The 22,901-nt window shown below is 36.8% G+C and overlaps 1 protein-coding gene across 4 annotated transcripts in view; it reads left to right on the top strand.

The window, feature by feature from the left end:
- The window catches only part of LOC150091209 (nuclear receptor subfamily 2 group C member 2-like), a 595,426-nt gene that overhangs the window by 286,266 nt on the left and 286,259 nt on the right, over positions 1–22,901 (top strand). For all 4 annotated transcript variants that reach the window (XM_090374734.1, XM_090374740.1, XM_090374722.1 and 1 more), the window contains one exon: positions 3,045–3,294. In XM_090374734.1, coding sequence (XP_090230860.1) covers positions 3,045–3,294 — 250 coding nt within the window. The remainder of the gene's footprint in view (positions 1–3,044; positions 3,295–22,901) is intronic.

Genomic DNA, 22,901 nt, shown 5'->3' with positions numbered 1-22,901 from the left:
GAAACCGATGAACTTGCACCGGAGCAAATTTACAATGCCGATGAAACGGGATTGTACTGGAAATGTCTTCCAAAAAAAAAAAAAAAACTTTGACTTACGAAACAGAGATAAAAGCTCCAGGACATAGAATGCAAAAGCAAAGATTGACAGTTCTTTGCGGTGCAAATGCTGCCAGGTCTCATTCTTTAAAACTGCGTAATTGGAACAGCAAAAAAACCACAGGCTTTCTCGAGTATTTCAGTATCAAATTTACCTGTCGATTTACTACAACAATAAGTCAGTCTGGATGGACAGGGAGATATTTTCCAGTTGGTTTAGAACTAAATTTGTGCCTTCAGTGTGCCAATATCTGGCAACACTGGGCTTGCCACAGAAAGCTGTCCTGACAATGCACCAAGTGTCCTAATGAAGAAATTCTAAAATCAGACGAGGGAAATATTTTCATCAAATATTTATCTCCCATTGTGATAGCTTTAATACAACCTATGGATCAAGGTGTCATCCAACAAATGAAAGCAATTTATCACAAATTTCTCTCAAGGTAGCGAAAGGAAATGATTGTGATTTATTGACATTTTGAAAAAACCTGGCTGTATTGGATGCGATTTATGAAGTTTCAGCAACATGGAAACATAATCTTAAAGAGGTCTTGGCATAAAATTTTACTGGGAAATGATGAAGAATTCTTAGGACTTGAAGAAAACTGCTAAGATCTGATACCAGAAATGTTATGAAATTTGGTACAGGGATGTTGTAGAGCAATCAATTCATGATTGGCTTAATTCTGACAAAGATTTAGCTGGCCATGAAGTGCTAAATGATGATGAAATTTTACAGCATGTAACGACTACTACACCACCACTAAATAATGATGGTGAACCTGAAGAAGAGAAAGAAGAATTGATATCGTCACAAAAAATTTGCCATAGTGTTGCTTTAAGCCATATTAGAAGCACTTCTTGACTACCTGGAACAGCAAGATGAAAAAAATGGTTTTAAGAAATATTCGAAGTGCCATTCGTCAAAAAGTTGCAAAAGGGAAAAAACAATCTTCTATACTTTCATATTTTTCTAAGTGAATTGATTTTCAGTGATCTCTCCTATTTTTTTAAAATTAAAATAGAAAATATTATGTTAAAAACAAAAAGTGTTTAAAGATATCAATAGACTTTTTAAGTTTAAACAAAACTTGTAAAAAAATATTATGCACCACCATCTGCAGACTGATGCCTGCATACATCATACATCATTACCTATAGGGGTGTTTTTATACCTATGCAAGCACTGTATTGGACATGCGAGTAATGCGAGTTGAGTTTTTTCATCTTTTATCCATTGCCATATTTTTTAGGTATGTTGCTGAACATTTTTCGATATTTTTGGATTAACCAGGAAATCGGTTATTCGGGATTTTATTTTTACCATCTATCCCGGAAAATCGAGAGTCTATTGTATTATCTAAACTTAAGATCAAAATTATGAGATGGCCCTGTAGGCTGAATTTGCTGCTTTCCAGACATCCTCATTTGATATTTAGATATATGAACTTCTTTTCCTAAATTATTTAATATGAGGACCCTTCAGTAATGAACGATCATAATTTTTAGTGAACAACCGTGCTGCTTGCTATTTCTGGGCTGCAGAATTTTAGACTAAATCAAGTTGCTTCACATAGCAACTGTGCAATTGACTCATTTGCACAGTGTGACCTTGGTGGTTAGTCAAGTTTAAGCCTGTTCAGTTTTGCCTACATAACAATGAATATCAGGAATACTGTGCTGCTCTCATTTTGTTTGTCTGTTTATCTCAAGAAATCATCAGCTGAAGCATATGAAGTGTTAAAAGAGACTTATGGTGAATCTACTCTTCCATATAGCACAGCTCACAGGTGGTTTAGAATGTTTAAAGATGGGCGAAATTCAATCACAAAAATCAGCGGTCTTGGAGTTGCAACCACTTCTCTCGACACAGAAACCATAAACACTGCTTCTGTAATTGAGAGAAGATTGCCATATAACAATAAGGCAACTGGCAGAGATGTTGCGAATATCAGTAGGAAGCACGTGTGGTATTTTCCATGGTCATTCGCATATGACACTGTGTTTGCGTATGCTAGGCTCCAAAGCTGCTCACACCTGCGCAACAACAAGGTTGTATGGAGGTGCAACAGATGGTTACTGAAGTTGGTGAGGTGCTGTTCAAAGTGATAACAGTGGGTGAGACATGGTTTCATTTCAACCCAGAGAGTAAGCAACAAGACTTTTTGGAAGTCTACGTCATCACCAACACTGAAAAAAGCAAAAGTTGTGGCTTCTGCAGGAAAGGTTATGATCATCTCTTTTTTTTTTTTTTTTTTTTTGATATTCAGAGAATCTTGTGCCACATCATACAACTGTTACAGAACTGTACTGTAAATTTTGCTGGATCAAATTCATCTCAAACACCCACGATTGCACACAGGTGGATGGTTTCTGCATCACAACAATGTGAGACCTCACATTGTTCATACTGTCATCGAGTACTTAGCCAGCATTAATGTAATTAATCCGCTCCACAGCCCTGACCTTGCACCCTGGGATTTTTTTTTTTTTACTTTCAAATTTAAAGGAGGAGCTGCAGGGAAAAATGTTTCCAATCATCAGAAGTTGATAGACATCGGAAGTGATTCCCAAACGCAGGTCAAAAAATGGATTCTGCCATGTTTTTGAAGAGTGGCATAAACATTGGAGTAAGTGCATTTCATCAAATGAGGACTGCTTTGAAAAGAACCATCAGAATATGGGTGAATAATAATAGTATATTGTGAAAAAAAAATTGTGATCATTCTTTATGGAACAATCCTTATTATATTCATCCCCATCTAGTTAGACCTTAGTAAATTAGTAGTATTAATAAACCAGTAAACTTAACTGTCTTTGTTTATCTGAATTCTCTTTTAATTAACAAATGTTTTATTCCAATCAGTTTTGTTAAAAGAGATATTCTATTGTATATGTAAATTATAATCACTGTTTACATTTTTCCTCACAAAATTAACATTTCAGGTGAGCCTCACTGATGCTCTGAAATTGGGTGCTAGCTCAGAATCAGCTTCCCACAACTTGGCATCTGACCTCCTTTTTTCAAGTGGTAGTGCTGGTGGAGGGCTACAAATTTCAGACTGGGCCACCAAGGTAAAAGAGTGGCAGACTGCTGAGCAGTTAACAAGAATGAGAGATGAGGACCCTAGTTTAAGAAATGGAGGAGATAGGAAATCCAGTGAACTCTGTGTGGTTTGTGGAGATAAAGCTTCAGGTAGGACTTGTACTTTTGTACTTGTTGGAATTAATATTGTTGTTCATGAATTGGGTCCCAAGAACAATGCATATGAAATATGTGAAAATGAGAGAGAGAGAGAGAGAGAGAGAGAGAGAGAGAGAGAGAGAGAGAGAGAGAGAGAGTACACCCCTACCCCCAAGAATATTTTGTAAATGTGCCACTTACTGACTGTACTTTGTAGGAATAAGTAAAAAATATATATTTAACATCAGCCAGCAAATTATTCTCTGTCCATGATATAGTCAGTCCAGAAATCTTTTATAGCTGACTCAGTGACCATCCCATGGGTTAACATCTGTAAAATATAAAGTATCTCATAATATGAAATTCTAATGTGCCGGTCCACTCCAATTTTCTATTTACATTATCATTATGTAAAACAGAATAGTTTGTTTCTAAAGTTGTTTTTGTAGGCTAAAGCCTACAAAGGCCTGAGGTGCAAAATCACCTTATAAAAAAATCAATATAAGAAATACTTTTTAAAATCGTAATTGACAAAACAATACATGTACACCATGCCTATATCAGATAATATATTCACAAAGGTAAAAAAAAAAAAAAATCACAGATAATAGAAATAATACAATAATAATTAAATGACATTCAGAACACGAATGAGGTAAAATTGCACACAAGAATCGATGATATTAATAATAAGTAATATAATTACAGAAAGAAAGAAAGAAAATCTGGTATCAGTCTCACACATAAAATATAATATTTAAAAAATAATCACAAATAAGGTATTATTGCCCACCAATCAAACTAAAAACATTTTTTCCTTGCCTTTGTCTTTCTGAATATGTCAATTATATCATCATAATTTATCAAGTTCATTAATTCTGTTTCAATAAATAATAAGAATAAATTGGACATTTTATTTTGTATCAAATTATTCCTTACATAATTCTTGATCCTTGTTGATAACAAAAATGAACGTTTTCTACTAAATTTGCTATGGGCCATTTTAAAAAAATATTTTAAGAATAGTTTCAATGTTATAGAAGGTAGGCCTCAAATACGAAATATATGTATAGTATTATACATATTTTTCATATTTAAAATATTTTCTGCCTTAGAAAGTTTTAAAACCTGCATAACTTCACCTTTAATTTATCGGCATCAGTATCTTTTTTTGTAAGTGTATATTAATTTTTCAATATTCACACTAAATTAATTTTCATTCATTTCATTTTTCAAAAATATATTTAGTATGTTACAATACACATTGGTTCTATTATTAATTTAATCAATAAGCTTATCACAAATAACATTTACAGTATTATCAAGAAACATTTCTTTTCCACATAAAGTAACTTCATGATATTTTGCATCATCATACATAGCTTTGCATTTTTTATTCTCTTTTTTTTTTTTTTCATCTTTGTAGTTTATTTCCTCTTTAAAAATTTTAATTTTGCTTCATTTTCTGTTTTAAAATAATTTCTTTTATCTAAAATAAATCCATTGAATGCTTTTATAAGATTACTACCTAAAATATATCTATTTTAGAGTCCCAAAAAGATTTGCTTGTTCAAATCTCTGTAATATTCTGTCCCACATTATTGTCAATAATGCAGTTTCTTATTTCTCAAATGTTTTGAACTTTCTAAATGAGGAAATAGGTTTTTCACTTTCACAGGTCAATAAATTAATTAAAGCTTGCTGAATTTCTTTATACCTTCTTTTTCATGACAAGCTGACCATTTTGTTTTTCTTAATTTTTTTTTTTAATGTAACTCAATTTTCTCCTAAATATTGATCTAACATACTCCATTATCTTGTAGAAGCAGAAAAAAAATTTATAAAATTTGTATAAAATAAAAATAATGCACTGCTTCAGGACAAGATTCTGCTGCATTGCTGTTTCATTGTAGCCTATAATCCTGAACACTTTCCTGCCATGTTGGAAGCATTGCTGTAATTTACCCTCTGCAGTTTTTAGGGTCCGTAGTCTAGCAAAGGACCATTATAATGTCACTCGGTTGTCTGTCTGTCTGTCACAGCATTGTATCTCTAGAACCACTCAACCTATTGACTTCAAATTGTGCATGGGTTTGTGCATCATGTGGGCCAATATAACGCCACATTGATTGTTGTTGACAAAAATTTGTCTGATAAATGGGGGGGGGGTAAATGTGAGGGGAACAGAAATGTTGTAGACAACCTATAGCTTATTATACACCTTTGGAAAGAGCTCGACAAATAGGTTTAAGATAATTTTTTAATTAAAAATGACGGTGCCAGACAGGAAAATGTAATTTTCGTATCGCTAATGGAGCTAAAAATTTAAAAATCATGTTAGCTATGCATTATTCGACAGATGCTTATCAAGGGAAAACTATTCCGATTGAAATCTATCATTTACTTTTTGTGTTAACCGTGTAACAATAACAGTGATTCTTTTCAAGAGTTGTCGCCAGTGATTTTCTTTAGATTGAATTCGTTTCATTAATTTCTTATCAACAAGCCCTTTAATTGAAAGCCTTTTCCTATAAAAATAAAATAAATTTTCTGTTTATACTTCGGGACGACCAAATGGTCAGAGGAGTTCACAAGATAGAGAGAATACAAGAAACAGCACCGTATTCAGCAGTGACGGGCTTGAATCCCGGTCACTCAAGGCACATGTACTTATGCACCCGCATGCCTGACCACTAGGCTACAGCGGCCTTTTTGTTATGTTTTTTTTTTATTTCAAAATAAATACAGTAGACTCCCAGTTAACCGCCACTCATGGGGATTGGTAGATGCCAAATAACTGTAGTTTCTGGTTACTTGAGAGTTAATATTAAAAAAATACTTGATTATTATACAAAGCCCAATACTTAGAAAATTAAGACAAACATAGACAATTTTTACTAAAGAAACTGAGTTTTATTATAGAAACCGCTTTTTGAATACAGTAACTTACAAAAAAACACTAAAAAATGTTGCAGTAGGTTAGAGTTTACTGGGTAGACATCGCATGAGGATAGTCAGGATCTGCTGATGTAGCTGGAACAGGATCAGGAGGGTCTGTAGATGGTTTTGGATCTGCATCAGTAGATGATGTTGTGCTGCCAAACTTGCTTTCAGCATTCTTCAAAAATGAACAAATATCACCTTGCTTTGAGGTCTTACATCTCTCAGACAAAGTCAAGTTATGCATGATGTGGAGCTGCATAAGATGCTGAGAATGAAGAAGGGTTGCTATTCTGCAAAGCTATTAAAGTTTCAAATGAAACTTTAATAGCTGCAACTTTAATTTCCCACCTGCAACTTTAATTTTTCCATAATTCACAACAGCTACAGGGTGTTTCAGTTAAACGTTTCAGAACTTCTAAGAGGGGTAGGGTACATCCTGACAACTCGAAATCATATAGCAATGTGGGGTCGGAAATGCTTTCCTGAAGCGGTGTTGTACACAGAAGCACCATAAAGAAAAGAGACCGTAAGTGAGAAATCGTTTTAATAATACATGAAAAGAAGCAAAAGGTACATGGATTAAAGTAAGTGTTCGAAGTTTCTTCCACGGGCTACAATGCACGCCTCACATCTCCGACGCATGGACATCCGAACATTCTGGAATACTCCAGGCGAATTTCGAATTTCTTCGGCAGCTACTGCGATTCTTGCAACCAGCTCCTCAGCATTGTCAACAGGGGTGTCATAAACTAGCGATTTCATATGACCCCAGAAATAAAAAGCAAGACATGATAGGTCGGGTGACAACTTTTGAGAGATGAACAGATTTCTGCATCGACGCAACAGACAATGTGGTTCCAACACGATGGAGCCCCTGCCCATTATAGGGGAGATGTTCGTAACTACCTGGATGTCACATTTGGTCAACAGTGGATCGGACGTGGTGGTCCCGTGCGTTGGCCTGCTCGGTCACCCGACCTATCATGTCTTGATTTTTATTTCTGGGATCATATGAAATCGCTAGTTTATGACACCCCTGTTGACAATGCTGAGGAGCTGGTTGCAAGAATCGCAGTAGCTGCCGAAGAAATTCGAAATTCGCCTGGAGTATTCCAGAATGTTCGGATGTCCATGCGTCGGAGATGTGAGGCGTGCATTGTAGCCCGTGGAAGAAACTTCGAACACTTACTTTAATCCATGTACCTTTTGCTTCTTTTCATGTATTATTAAAACGATTTCTCACTTACGGTCTCTTTTCTTTATGGTGCTTCTGTGTACAACACCGCTTCAGGAAAGCATTTCCGACCCCACATTGCTATATGATTTCGAGTTGTCAGGATGTACCCTACCCCTCTTAGAAGTTCTGAAACGTTTAACTGAAACACCCTGTATAATGTCTTTCGTATTCAGTGTATGAGTTATTGATATATCTTCATCCACAACAAGCCAGTCGTCGACTTCATATCGAGGCTAATTAATTTCATCAACTAACTCACAGATTTCATCATAAACAGTGCTATTGACAGCTGCACTATTGCCTGGAAATTCCTCAAATTCGAAGGAGGAGGACTTCTCAAAAATCACAGCTGGCCACAACTTTCTCCAACATTTTCATAATGTTTCATTTCTCACAGAGTCCCAAGCACATCTGATAGTGTAGATAGCATCTTTGAGGGGTTATATTTCTTCTGAAAATCCAGAATTGTCCTGTCAAAATTAATCATTTTCCGCATGAAGTAGCGCCTGTGAAACATTTATGTTTTCCATCACCCCCTGATCCATTGGTTGGATCAGACTTGTGATGTTAGCTGGAAGATAACACATGAAAATGTTGCCATTAACTAGCTCTTCAGCAGGTGAATGTGTGCAACAGTTATCCAAGAGCAACAAAAACTTTACTATTCTCTGGTTATTCTTTCTTTCGTAAATTTTCTTTAACACTATTGGTCCACTTGACATCGATGGTTCGACTGTTGATGATCCTGCTCAGATAGCAAACAAACTGAATGAGTATTTTGCATCTACATTCACAAAAGAGGAATTATAAGGTTTGAAAATGGCAGAAGGTTATCAAATTGTAGCAGGATACTTAATGATTTTGTAATAACTGAAAGCAAAGTGGAGGAGAAATTGTTGAAGTTAAACATAAGAAAAGCACCTGGGGTTGGATGGGATCTATCCAGTTATATTAAAGGAGGCGGCAAAGCAACTAAGCAAACCCTTAGCCATAATTATGAGAGCATCCTTGGACTCAGGGGAGGTTCCCACTGACTGGAGATGTACAAATGTATCCCCAATTCACAAAGGGGGATTGAAGAATAACACGAGTAATTACAGACCAGTTAGTTTAACTTCTGTTCCGGGTAAAATAATGGAGTAACTGGTTAAAGATGCATTGCAGGATGATCTAGACAAGACTGCAGCAATAATTCAGACACAGCATGGGTTTGTTAAGGGAAAGTCTTGTCTTACAAATTTGATAGAATATTATGATGTGGTTACAAAGGAACTGGATGCAAAAATTAATTTTGATATCATATATTTGGATTTCAGGAAAGCTTTTGACACTGTTGCACATGGAAGACTATTGTACAAATTGGAGCAGAATGGTATTAAGGGTAAGTTGCTACAATGGATAAAAGGATGGTTAAGTGGGAGAAGACAGAGGGTGGTAATCAATGGGTGTTGCTCTTCGTGGACTAATGTTATTAGTGGTGTCCCACAGGGTTCGGTGTTAGGTCCACTGTTGTTTTGTATATTTATCAATGATATTGATGAAGGTATATCAGGCTTAATGTCGAAGTTTGCAGACGATACAAAGGTTGGCAGGGTTGTTAATGACAGTAATGGCAGTGTGCTACTGCAGCAGGATCTAGATAATTTGGGCAGATGGGCTAAGCAGTGGCAACTGAAGTTTAACCTTGACAAATGCAAAGTACTGCATATGGGTAGAAGTAACCCCAGAGAAACGTACCAACTGTGTGGTACTACACTTAAGGTGGTAGAAAATGAAAAAGACCTGGGAGTAATTGTGCACTCAGATATGAAGTTTTCTGAGCAATGCAGACAGGCTGCCAGGGCAGGTCATGGGGTTTTGTCAATGATATATAGGAATTTTGCTAGCAGGGAGAAGGAGGTGATTGTCCCTCTGTATAAGGCAATGGTCAGGCCATGCCTTGAGTACTGTGTACAGGTCTGGAGGCCTCATTTTAGGAAGGATGTAGATTTACTTGTGCGTGTACAGAGAAGGGCAACAAGATTGGTGAGGGGAATGAATGGATCCTTACCAAGAGAGGCTTAAGTTCTGCAAATTGCAGTGGCTGGAGACTAGGCACCTGCACGGTGATCTGATTGAAGTGTATAAGGCCTTGAATGGGTTGAGCACTCTGAATTCTAATGGGATCTTTCCACTTGTTCAGTTTACGAACCTAAGTTGGCATAAATTCAAATTAAGAAAGGACAGATGTAGAATAGATGTGCGAAAATTTGCCTTTAGCCAGTGGGTGGTTAATTGCTGGAACAAACTTCCATCTGTCGTTGTGGAAGTTGATAGGTTGAATAAATTTAAGGAGGAACTGGACAGGCATTTGGAGGGAATGGTGTGATTTTTTTTTTTTTTTTTTTTTTTTTGCTGATGCTGCATAAGCTCATACACTTGCTTTCTGGCATCACATGCCACTACTACTACTAGGGACAAACGAATAATGAAACCACTTGGTAAAGTTTCCTACATCCATCCAACTGTTACTCTGTGCATGATAATGTACAGGAAGGTTACTTACACCTTTAAAGCATCTTGGTTTAGCAAATTTGCCGACCACACAGCTTTAGCTTATGATTTCCTGATGCATTTGCACAAACGAGCATAGTTACATGCTCTTTATTTTGCTTAAACCCATGAGCTACCTTCTCATTACCACCAGACAAAGTAGAATTAGGCAGATGCTTCCACATTAGTCCTGTCTCATCTGCATTATAAATCTGTTCTGGGGTCAAGTCATTTTTTTTTCACTATTTCACTAAACACCTCATGTAATGAAGCTGCAGCCTGAAAATCAGCTGATTTCTGCTCCCCTGACAAATCCAGCTTACAGATGCTAACAACCTTAATCGAGTAAGCCAGCCACTTGAAAATAAACACTTACCTTCAGTTTTCATTTTCTCATTAAATTCTTTCGCTTTTTCTTGCAACATGTGTCCAGAAATTAAATAGAGCACTTCCGTATGATACTCTCCAGAAATTAAAATGTAAACAAGTAAGAAATAATTAACAATAATTAAAAATCAAATGAACACAATTAAAATTTAAGTAAAAAATTAATTTAACGAAAAAAATTTCAAAACGATTTTCCTTCCTACCGATAGCTCCACTTATCTTGAAGTAGACCCGGCACTATTTACCAGTTTGGTCAATCAACACAAAATGTTAACCACGTATCGAAAAAACAACTACATTACTATGGCTGAGTTAAAGCAATTGAAGGCCAGAACATACAATATTCCTGCACTTTTCGGTCAGGTAAAATTACCTGACAGAAATTTGGCATTTTCATCTTTGGCCACACATATATATAGCATTATAAAACCCTTTAGACAGGCGATACAATTTGGGATTAAGAACTACAATACACTTTAATAACTTTAAGGATTGTAGACTTGGTGGTAATGATAATTTATTCTCCCTACATGTTACCTCGTTATATACAAATGTAAATGTTGAATACACATTAGATATTCTTTGGGATATGTTAAATAATAACTCGATACTGATTAATTATAGTAATCTTCCTATTAAGGAAATTTTTCACTTAAGCTCTTAGTTGAAGCCAACTATATCACCTTTCGAGACAAAATATACAAACAAATTTTTGGTTTGCCAATGGGATTAAGCCTGAGCAGCCTAACATTGAAGATCTACCTCTCAACGATTGAATGTATACATCTGACGCCTTTTCTACCCGGTATCACATACTATGGGAGGTATTTAGAAGATGTTCTAGTCATTACCAATAGTAGCACTATCCAAGAAATTTTACATTCATTTAATAATATTCATTCTAGACTCAGATTTACATTGGAGAGAGAGAATATGGATACTAAGTCATTAAATTTTCTAAATTTCACGCTTACTCGGGACGTGATGAAAATCCAATTTAACATCTATCGTAAACCTACAAACACAGTATGCTTCTGCATTATAACAGTTATCACCCGTTCACCTACAAAAGATCAATTATCTTTAATCAATTTCTCAATGCTTATAAATATTCAACGACGGAATCTGCTTTGGGCTCAGAAATACAAATATTAACCAGCAGATTCTTAAACAGGGTTTATCCATTTGCTACAGTAGACAGAATTAAGGATAGAATACAAAAAAATACACAGAGCAACAATAGTAATATCAAAAAATACTTTATTTCTGTTCCATATGTTGAAAAGTGGCACAAACAACTTAACAGATTCTTTAAAGATACCGAATTTAAAATTGTAGCCAGGCCAATATGGAAATTACGCACTATTCTGAACAATCGCTCAGTCCTTTCCTCGTTTGCAACACAAATAAATGACCAAGTATATGACATTTCTTGCTGTGATTGCAACTCGTCTTATCAGGATTCTATGCGGTTGCCTCTGAATTTTTGTGTTAATCAACACATGGCCTCAGTTCATGCTTCTCATTCAGCAGCGTCAGAATTAGCCTTTCATGCCGTTAATGAAAAACATACTTTTTTTATTTAATGAGGCCAAAATACTTAGTGTCCAACGCAATTATACGAGACTATTAATTGCAGAAACCGTCAAAATTAAATTGCATGAGAATTCTATTAATGTTTGCCAGACATAACTAATCTCAGACTCGTGGTCCTTGACACGCATGTGCGAATCAAATAATCACTATTTAAGTTCCAAGCTCACCCCTATTCGGTAAATTTCATTCCTGTAATCACAACGTGCGGTCGAAATGCATTGTCAGCTTCAGGAAGGAAAATCGTTTTGCAGTTTTTTTCATTAAATACATTTTTTACTTAATTTTGAATTGCATTAAATTAATTTTTAATTGTGTTCATTTAATTTTTAATTATTGTTAATTATTTCTTACTGTATTGTTTAAGATTTTCGATTTTTTATTTGTTTTCATTTTAATTTCTGGAGAGTATCATGCGGAAGTGTTCTACATATCATATTGAAGTAAACTTCACTTTGTATATATATATATATATATATATATACAGGGTGTTTCAAAAGTGATGGTCAATAATTTAAGGTGAACTGTACAGACTACAATGTTTTTTTTGCATGTGGGTCTTTAAGTGAATCGTTTTCGAGATATTGCACATTTCTAGTTGGGATCCATCACTGACAATATGAACTGTACAGAGTTGGTGCTCTGTACAGTCCTAACCTAAACAAACAAGTCAGTGGATCCACCACTGACTTGTTTGTTTAGGTTGGGTTATGCTTATTCTCTCCCTTTCCCGATGCTCTGAGACATAGCAGCCATACCAGTACTTGTCAAAGGATAGTCAACATGGAAAGAGGTTGCGGCAATGAAGAGTATGCGGACATGCAATTCATGTATGGTAAAGCCAACGGCAGTGCACTCGAGGCACACATTTGTACCAAGAAACATTTCCCCACTGAAGGCAGCCCAACAGCCGCACATACGAGTTCATCAATGCTGTAGAGAACATGGGCACTTCGCACGTGGAGTATGAGCAGGTAGGCCCAGAACCATTACACCTGATGTTGAGGAAAGGGTGTTAGAAAGAATAAAATTATGATATTAAGCCCCCCCCCCTGTAAATGATTACATGTACCCATATTTATTGTCTATAAATTGCGTGTTCTCTAGTCGATTTGCCTGTTTGCTGGACGAAACAATCCCAGTTTCTGGGTGGGAAATGTTAGAAAGAATAGAACAAAATCCAGGAATTTTGACAAAGAGGGTTTCTCTGCACGAGCGTGTACTGAGTCATAGCAGTGCATGACGAATTTTGCTTTGCCAATTACTGTACCCCTACGATATCCAGCGTGTACAAGGTCTCAGCAATACAGACTACTCTCCCAGAGTGCTCCCATAGTCAGTGGCAGATCTTAACAGAAAATGTGCATTATCTCAAATGGTTCATTTGCAGCCCCTATGTTCACTAGGACTTTTTTTCCTTATTTTAGTTTGTACTTTTCACCTTTAAATTATTGACCATCATTTTTGAAACACCTGTATATATATATATATATATATATATATAAGCCACTTTCAATGTCATTTGGATACTTTTCATATGGTTCTTCATTTATATACAACAATGGTGGATTATATAATGTGTTTCTTTAAATTGGTTTGTTCCATTTTTATTTGCTTCTTCTCCACTTTGATTTATAAATTCTTCTTCAACTGTTGTTTCTGATTTTTGTACTTCATCACCTTCCATTTCTTCAAATTTAATTTCAGATAGCCGTAAAAAAAAAGATAAAATGGTGTACTTTTTGAGTTTTCTGTTGTATTTTTTTGTCTCTTCACTTTGCAGCTCCTGAATCATATTTCCTCTACATTATTTGAAAAGAAAGAGTAGAATTATACACTTTTTTTTTTTTTTTTTTTTTTATGAGAACCCCAAACACGAGAGGTATTATAACCTATAGTACTTAGTACCGTGCTTGGGTTGGAGGTTGAGAAGACGAAAGAAGATATTTGTTGATATTGGACTTGAACTTCTGTAGATTGTAATTTTCAGGAAATATGTATGAAGGAAGGTTGTTCCAGAAAACGGCAGTTGAATGAATAAATGAGGAAGATGAAAAGTTGGTTCTGTGGGTTTGAAGTTGGACAGTAAATGGATGTTGGCTGGTGGCGGCACGTGTTCGGACTGTTTTGAAAGAGAGAGCGGGAATTATAGAAGCCAATTCAGAAGAACAGTGCCCATGGAAGTATCTGTAGAAGAGGCATGCAGCAGAAACAGTGCGTCTATGAGACAGCGAGTGGAGAGACTCTGTTAGAGATGAATCATTAATTAACCTAACTGCCCTCTTCTGAATGGAATCAAGAAGCCTGAGAGAGGTTTTGGGGGCACCACCCCAGATGTGGGAACAATATTCCATGGCAGGGCGGATTTGCGATTTATACAGAGTGAGCAGCTGTTTGGGAGAAAAGTAACGCCGAGAGCGAAAGAGAAAACCAAGTTTTTTAGATGCAGAGGAAGCAATATTTGTAATGTGCTTGTGCCAAGAGAGATTAGAAGTCAGGGTAATCCCCAAAAGAGATATATCATTTTGCCTAGAAATCGGAATGTCACTAAAGATAAGCATAGGAGCAGAAGAATCCTTTTTGCCAGATATAAGACAAGATTGAGTTTTAGAAGGGTTGAAATCAACTAAGTTGTCTTTGCCCCACTGGAGAATTACCTGAAGATCGGCATTTAAGGAATTGGCAGCAGATTTTCGAGAACTTGAAGCTGATTGAGCTGGACAAGGTTTCTCAAAATGGAAAGTTGAATGCAATGTGCTATCATCGGCAAAACTATGGATAGGATTTCCAGTCAATGGAAGAAGGTCATTGATATACAAGAGGAAAAGAGTGGGGGAAAGAACTGAACCTTGGGGGACACCGGCATTAGTGGAGAAGTTAGAAGACAGAGAGCCATCTACCATCACCCTCAGTGAGCGATCAGAGAGAAAACTGGATAACCAATTACTAAAAACAGTTGGCAAGCCATAAGATGGAAGCTTGTTTAGAAGACCTTTATGCCAAACACGATCAAAAGCCTTTGAGATGTCAAGAGCAACTACTTGTGTTTCACCGAACCTTTCCATTGAATTAGTCCATAAATGGGTAACATAAGCCAGAATATCACCAGTGGATCGACACTGACGGAATCCATACTGGCGATCGTTGATCAGACGGAAGGTTTCTAGGTAGTTTAAGAGTTGGCGGTTAATTGATTTCTCCATTACTTTAGAAAGAGTAGAAGTAATTGCAATGGGACGATAATTGGATGGGAGGGATTTGTCACCCTTTTTAGGAACTGGCTGGATATGAGCAAATTTCCAAGCAGAAGGAAAAACACCTTTGGAATAAGAAAGTGAAAAAAGGCGGCAAAGAATAGGAGTAAGTTCAGGAGCACAGGTTTTGAGAACAAGTGGAGAAATACCATCAGGACCTGGAGCTTTCTTAGCATCAAGATTCATCAAAATCCTTCTGATATCCTTTTGACGGTAGACCACAGGAGGCATTGAATGGAGCGTGTTAGGAATGGAGGGAGGTGTTTTACCAAGATCATTAATACATGAGCTCAAAGAAAAATGGGATGCTAGCAGGTCAGCTTTATCCTTGGCTGAAGTGACAACAGAACCGTCTGGTTTGGACAGAGGTGGGAGCAGAGATGGGCAAAAGTTGCGGCCAATAGCTTTGGCAAGAGACCAGAATGCTCGGCTACCATTAGGGCAAGAAGCAAGTTTTCTACTCTTAGCCTGTTCAAACTCTAGTTTGGACTGATTAATAACTGCTTTACAATTGTTACGAGCTTTGGTGTAGGCAGAAAATGAAACTGAAGAATTAGAAACAAGCCAATTACGATATGCAACGTTCTTCTCTTGGACAGCCTTAGCACAATTATTGGAAAACCAAGGTTTAGATAAAGGACGAGATTTTAAAGTGGAGTGTGGGATAAAGGATTCCATTCCTGCAAGAATAATTTCACTGACACGATCTGAGCAAACGTTGACATCAGAAGTTTTGAAACAGTAATCAGACCAAGGAAAAGAAGAAAAGAAGTCTCGCAGGTCATCCCATTTTGCATTCTTGTAATGCCAAACAATACGAGGTTGGGAATAGCCATGAGATAAAGGTTCCATTGGAGAAGAGGCAATCACCAAGTTGTGATCTGAAGTGCCTAAAGGACCTCTCACTTCAACCTTGTACTTAGAAGGGTTGTTTGTGAGAAAAAGATCAAGCGTATTGGCTGTATGATTAGGATTGTCCGGTATTCTTGTAGGTAAATGAGCAATCTGTGCTAGGTCATTAGTAATTGCAAAAGCCTCAGCATCTCAACCTGCTGGGTCGGTGTGACTAGAAAACTGAAGCCAGCTGGAGTTGTGAACGTTAAAATCACCAAGGAAAATTACCTCACTGTTAGGAAAGTTGGACTGGAGAAAGTCAAGTTGCAAAGAGAGGAAGTCAAAGAGCTCCAAGTGATTAGTGGAGTTGGGAGAACGGTAGAGACAACAGATGAATTTTACACAATGAGGTAGAGAGATTTTAAGCCAGAGAAGATCAAAGAGAGGAGATTCCAAATTGCCAAGTCTCTGACAGGGAATATCAGAACGGATATATGCACAAGTACCTCCTTTGAGGCGAAAGGAATCATACAGCAAATAATTTGGACATCTGAGATGAGCAGTAGTTGAATCAACTGATAACTGAGATTCAGTCAGAAAAAGTACATGGGGTTTGGAAGACTGCAAGTGGAAATGGACATCGTTGAGATTAGAATTGAGACCACGTATATTTGTGAAATGAATTAGGAAGTCCTTGGGAGGTTTAGATCTTTTCGCAGATAAGCTTGCTCTATTATTTTGACAATTCATGGTGTATTCAATAGTAAGAAAAAGTGGGTGGGACATGCTGTATGAAGTAATGAAATTTTTGGATATGGCGTACATGTGGTAAGAATATACCCAGATCCTTGACATAACGTGGCCTCGACAATGCTCCCCGCATACACACTACTCGGATTCCCTCCAGTCACTATCTGGCAGAGTAGAGGTAGCAAGATTATACACTAGCTGATCCGGAAGCTTCCTAGAGAGTTACCAATAGGTTCAGTCCGGTGTACTAACTAGCGGCCGGCCTGCGAACACCGTTTTAGAGCTGTACCCTCGAAATGTAAGGAATATTGGATCTCGCCACGACATTCATCATAACCTCAAAAATCATCAATCATACTGCATGATGGAAGAGATAGGGAAGGGTTGGCCGGAACTTAGCTCTAGAGACTAAACATGGGTTCCACCACTTCAAGCCTCCAATAAGCAAAGTGGTGGTATTTCACCGGTTGATGAGAGTCATCTACCACCTAGTACTGAGCCTTAAATTTATTTAGGCTATCAACTTCCACAAGGAATGGAAGTCTGTTCCAACAACCAACTACCCGCTGGCTAAAGGCAAATTTCTGCACATCCATCCTACATCTGTCTTTCCTCAATTTGAATTTATACCCTCTCAGCTGGTTATGCTGAGCAAGAGGAAGAATCCCATCGGCATTGAGCATGCTCAAACCATTTAAGGCTTTATACACCCCTATCAGATCACCTTGCCAGTGCCTAGTCTCCAGACACTGTAATTTGCAAAACTTAAGCCTTTCTTCGTAAGAGCAACCCTTTGTTCCATTCACTAATCTTATTGCCCTTCTCTGTACTCGTTCCAGCAGCTCTACATCCTTCTTGAAATGAGGCCTCCAGACCTGTATACAGTACTCTAGATGTGTCCTGACCATTGCCTAATACAAGGGAATAATCACCTCCTTATCCCTGCTAGAAAAATTCCTGTATATCATTGACAAGACACCATGAGCTACTCTTGCAGCCTGTCTGCACTGCTCAGAGAACTTCATATCTGCCTGCACAATTACCCCCAGGTCCTTTTCATTCTCTACCACTGTCAGTGTAGTACCACAGAGTTGATACGTTGCTCTAGGGTTGCCTCCGTAGCCAGGTGGGCAGGAGCAGCAGTGCGTAGCACATGCTTCTTGATTAGACCGGGGTTTGAGCCCGTGAGCCACCAAATATGGAGGATGCGGAAAGGTCAGGGAATGACCACCGCATATCCCCGGAGCAATATGGCCTTTACTAATGCTCCTAAAAACCAAATAACAACAGCTCTAGGGTTACTGTTTCCCATATGTAGTACTTTGCATTTGTCAATGTTAAAATTCATTTGCCACCTCTCAGCCCATCTGCACAACCTTTCCAGATCCTGTTGCAACAGCATAGCGTCAGTAGTGTCCTTAACAACCCTGCCAACCTTTGTATCATCTGCAAACTTGGACATTAAGCTTGATATACCATCATCAATATCATTTATAAATACAGAAAACAACAATGGACCCAACACTGAACCCTGAGGAACTTCACTAATAACATTAGTCCACGATGAGCAGTGTCCATTGATTACCACTCTCTGTCTTCTCCCCCCTAAACCATCCCTTTATCCATAGCAGCAATTTGCCTCCAATGCCACACTGCTCCAATTTGTGCAGCAGTTTTCCATGTGCAACAGTTTCAAAAGCCTTTCTAAGATCCAAATATATAATATCAAAGTTATTTGCTGCATCCAGTTCTTTTGTGACTGCATCATAGTATCCAATCAAATTGGTCAGGCAAGACTTTCCCTTAACAAAACCATGCTGTGTCCGAGCTATAACTGAAGTCTTGTCTAGATGATCCTGCAGTGCTTCTTTAACCAGTGCCTCCATTAATTTTCCTGGAACAGAAGTTAAACTCACAGGTCTATAATTACTTGTATCCCAACATAGTTGTAACGCTATATATATTTTTCAGTATCAAGTATTATCTACGAGCTCCATTTATATAACTTCCATATCAAGTTATGTATTAATTAATTATGTTACATTTGTAATCTAAGTCGTTATATGTATTTAGTTAAGAAGTACAATTTAATTGACAATGAAGTTTAACAAGATTAATAGATTTTACTGATTAATTGACAATATTATATTGTATTATATACTATACTATACTAAACTAAGCTTACGCTATCTAGTTCGGGATATAATGTATCTTATAACAACTGCAGCAAGTTACAAATGGTAAATCTACCGACACTTAAGTATTAATTAACTTCCAAATCTCGCTGTCTCAATTCAGAATAAACTAAGGATCCTGACTAGATCTATAAGCTACTTATAGAAAATAATTTAATATAACAATTGGTCAATAAAGCGGCTAAATATGGGTAAAAAACATCTCGTTCAGTGGAGCTGCAACACGTGCAACAACTTTTAACACGTGGATTTGATACCCTTACCGATACCAAGTAATACCTACAAAATCTCTATCTAAGTTAAACTTTAAACTAAATGTCGTAACTAGGAATATAAAGCTACTCTAGAAAATAAGTTAATATGCCAATTTAAGTTAATAAAACAGAAAAAATTTCTGTATTCCAGGAGCAGTAAAAACTTCGCCTGCACAAGGCTGCCCCGTTCTCCGTATTGAAGACAGGATAGAGAAAGAATGCGAAAAAACCTAAATGACATATTGAATTAATAAGAAATTTAAAGGCCGAATTAAAATTCCAATTTAGAAGGAACAAAAAAAATAAATGATTAAAACAATTGTAAAGAAATAGCAAGCATCAAATAAATAAAAAGGTGGAAAAATATTTTGATGTAATAAAAATTCTAAATATAAGATAAAGAAAAAAAAATTTAAATATTTGAAATATTTGATGCATGCTATAAAAGATACATAATGCAGGTAGTTGTTCGGGCAACTACACCTGATTATGTATCAATAAACTGCGTTTCTATGTCAATGTATAGTTATGGAAGAAAAACAATAAAATGGAAACTAATAGAGTGAAAATAATAGTATTATAAAAAAATAAATGTTCATTAAAAAGGAGGGAAAAAAGTAGTATATTCTTCCATAAAAATAGGGAGGGTAGTCCCAACAGGGTTCGCAACTAAATTAAGGTAATTAAATAGGCAATAATACAGTAATAAAATTGAAATAAATCAATGTGTGCAGACAAAGTTGAATCTGCAGGAAGGGAAGGAAGAATTAGAACAAATTTTGTATGTAAAAAATTAGAAACATAAAGAGGAATAGGAAATGGTATAAGGAAAGGAAATAAAGTGCTGTAGAGGCGGAGAAATGTGATGAATAAAAATGAGATGGAGATAGCATAGAGAGAAGGAAATTAATAGTATCCACATTGCCCTCGGGTTACTCTAATAGCTCAGTGGATAGAAAAAAATGAAGTGTAGAAAGCAAAAAGGTATAAAGAAAATAATTTTAGAATACTCACATGCATCCCAATCTCTTAGAGAAGAACTTGGCTAAGTAAAGTAAGTATTAGTAGAAAAAGATGTTAATATCAGATGCCTGTATAGGATGAGAGAGAGAGAGAGAGAGAGAGAGAGATATTAAAAATGCCGATATTAGAAGTATTTAAATAAGGAGAAATATTAGGTTGTGAACAAGAAAGCAAAGTACTGTACAGTAAATACCTTGAATTTCTGAGAATTGTAGTGAATTCCATTTAAAGGCAGGAAAACATTCAGAAGAGCTATAGAATAACAGCAGGTGAAATTGGATGTAAAGCAGCAGCAAAGAAACTGGTAAATTGAATAGTTGCTGAAAGTTTGATGTTAATTCGTCATGAGGAGCTCTCCGAAAGAAAAATGGATAGAGTAGCTTGGTTTATGTTGTCAAAGGAGAAAAAAGTGTTTAACAGTCAGGTAAGACAATTAAAAATTAATTGATGATGGTTGAAAAAAACTCCAGTTGCAGTTTTTTGTAAAATCCTGAGAAAATAAGAGAGAGAAAATACGACAGATACAGTACTGGAAAATCAAACAATAACAGAAATGACTACGAAAATATGTGACATCTATAATAGTGTTTGGCCAATTACACATATATAACTTATTCATCACTTTTCTCCTTGTCGACCGGGGTAGCTAGGTGGGTAGCTTTGGTTTGCCTACCTGGCAACCCAAAGGTCGCGGGTTCGAATCCTGCCTCGGGCTTGGATCAGAGTAAAATGCAAAAACTTTGGGAGGTGCATTATGGCCACAGAAGCCGATGCGCCAACAACTAACAAAAAAAAAAAAAAAAAAACTTTTCTCCTCCTTTACCTTGCTTTATTTCCTTTCCCTATACCACCTACTACTGTTTCTCTTTATGAATCTAATTTTTTATATACAAAATTTGTTCTACTTCATCAACCTACTCTTTCTTCAGATTCAACATTGTCTTCACACATTGATTTATTTTAATTTTATTACTATTTTACTGCCTATTTAATTATCTTAATTTTGTCGTGAACACTGTGTTGGGACCACCCTCCCTATTTTTATGGAATAATATCATTTAGGTTTTTTTGCATCCGTTCTCTATCATCTACTTCAATAGATCTTTCTTTATTTCTTTATTTCCCTACTAGTTTTGGCACTTTGTGTTCTTTACACTTCCATATGTCAGTTCTTTCATTTACTAAATTACTTTAACCGTGTGTGTGGCGCACACATGCATGCATACACACACACACACATATACTAATTGGGACCGGAGGTAGTTAGGACTTCTGACTGATTTATTTGAATTTTTGAACTTAGAAAACTATGATTGCAAGATGGTTGTGAAAATTTTCAGAATTAGGCACAAATGAAGTTATTTTTTTATTTATTTTATTTATATATATTTTTGCTTTAGAGTGGATGAAATTTACTTAATGATATTAGAGGCAGCAGATGCATCACTGGGCTAAGATGACGTCTCATTAGACTTAAAGATGTGCAAATATCTCTCCAGTGTGCAAAGTGGTTTTAAGGATATAATTATAGACCTCTAAGTTTAACTTCTGTGGCCAGGAAAATTATGGAAATACATGAAAAACACTGCATAGATTTGTTAAAGAAAATATCTAATTTGATAACCTGTTATGAGGATATCATAAAATAAATATATTCAAAGAATAATTTTGACATAGTACATTTAGGATTTGGTAAGCCTCCTGAATCAGTGCTACATTAAACCTTTTGTATGAACTGGAACAATGTGCCGTTAGTGGAAAGGTATTGCCATGGATTAAAGGCTGGTTAAATGATAGAAAAAGGCTAATCATAAATGAAACTGTTCTAAGTCGTGGTCCTTGAGGTTGTCACAGACATTCTCTCATATTTTTTTTTTTTTTTTTTTTGTTAGTTGGCGCATTGGCTTCTGTGGCCATAATGCACCTCCCAAAGTTTTTGAATTTTTTATTTTTTTTATTTTTTTTTTTTAACTCTTATCCAAGCTCAAGGCTGGATTCAAACCCCGTGACCTTTGCATTGCCAGGCAGGCACTTTACCAACCTGGCTAGCCAGATCGGCCTCTCAGATAGACCAGACAAGCTGTACTTGCTACCTGGAAGTCTAAAACGCTGATGGAACTGATATTCGGGTGACACTCAAGTCAAATGGACCCAATTACGGTGAAGTCCGGACGGTCTGTGATAGCCAAATCCTCTGCTTGCACCTTCATGATGGTGGGACTGTTAGTAATCCTGGGTATAACCTCCATGCACAAGTACATGGTGGGTGACCACCCAGGTGTGAACCAACGTAAGCAGGGGTAAAGGTGTGGCACCCACACCACATGGAGGAATGCTGCCCCTCTTGTGTTACCAGGCAGTACTAGGTGGTAGATGACTCTAATCAACCGGTGCAATACCACCACTTTGCTTATTGGAGGCTTGAAGTGGTGGAACCCATGTTTAGTATCCAGAGCTAAGTTCCGGTCAACCCTTCCCCATCTCTTCCATCATGCAGTATGATTGATGACTTTTGAGGTTATGATGAACATCGTGGCGAGATCCAATCTTCCTTACATTTCGAGGGTACAGCTCTAAAATGGTGTTCGCAGACTGGCCACGAGTTAGTACACTGGAC

The sequence above is a fragment of the Mastigoproctus giganteus genome, chromosome 1, assembly GCF_048544385.1.
Source record: "Mastigoproctus giganteus isolate SK-2022 chromosome 1, ASM4854438v1, whole genome shotgun sequence".
Taxonomy (NCBI): Eukaryota; Metazoa; Arthropoda; class Arachnida; order Uropygi; family Thelyphonidae; genus Mastigoproctus; species Mastigoproctus giganteus.
The sequence above is the reverse complement of the archived record's forward strand: the minus strand, read 5'-3'. Positions and strand labels throughout refer to the sequence as shown.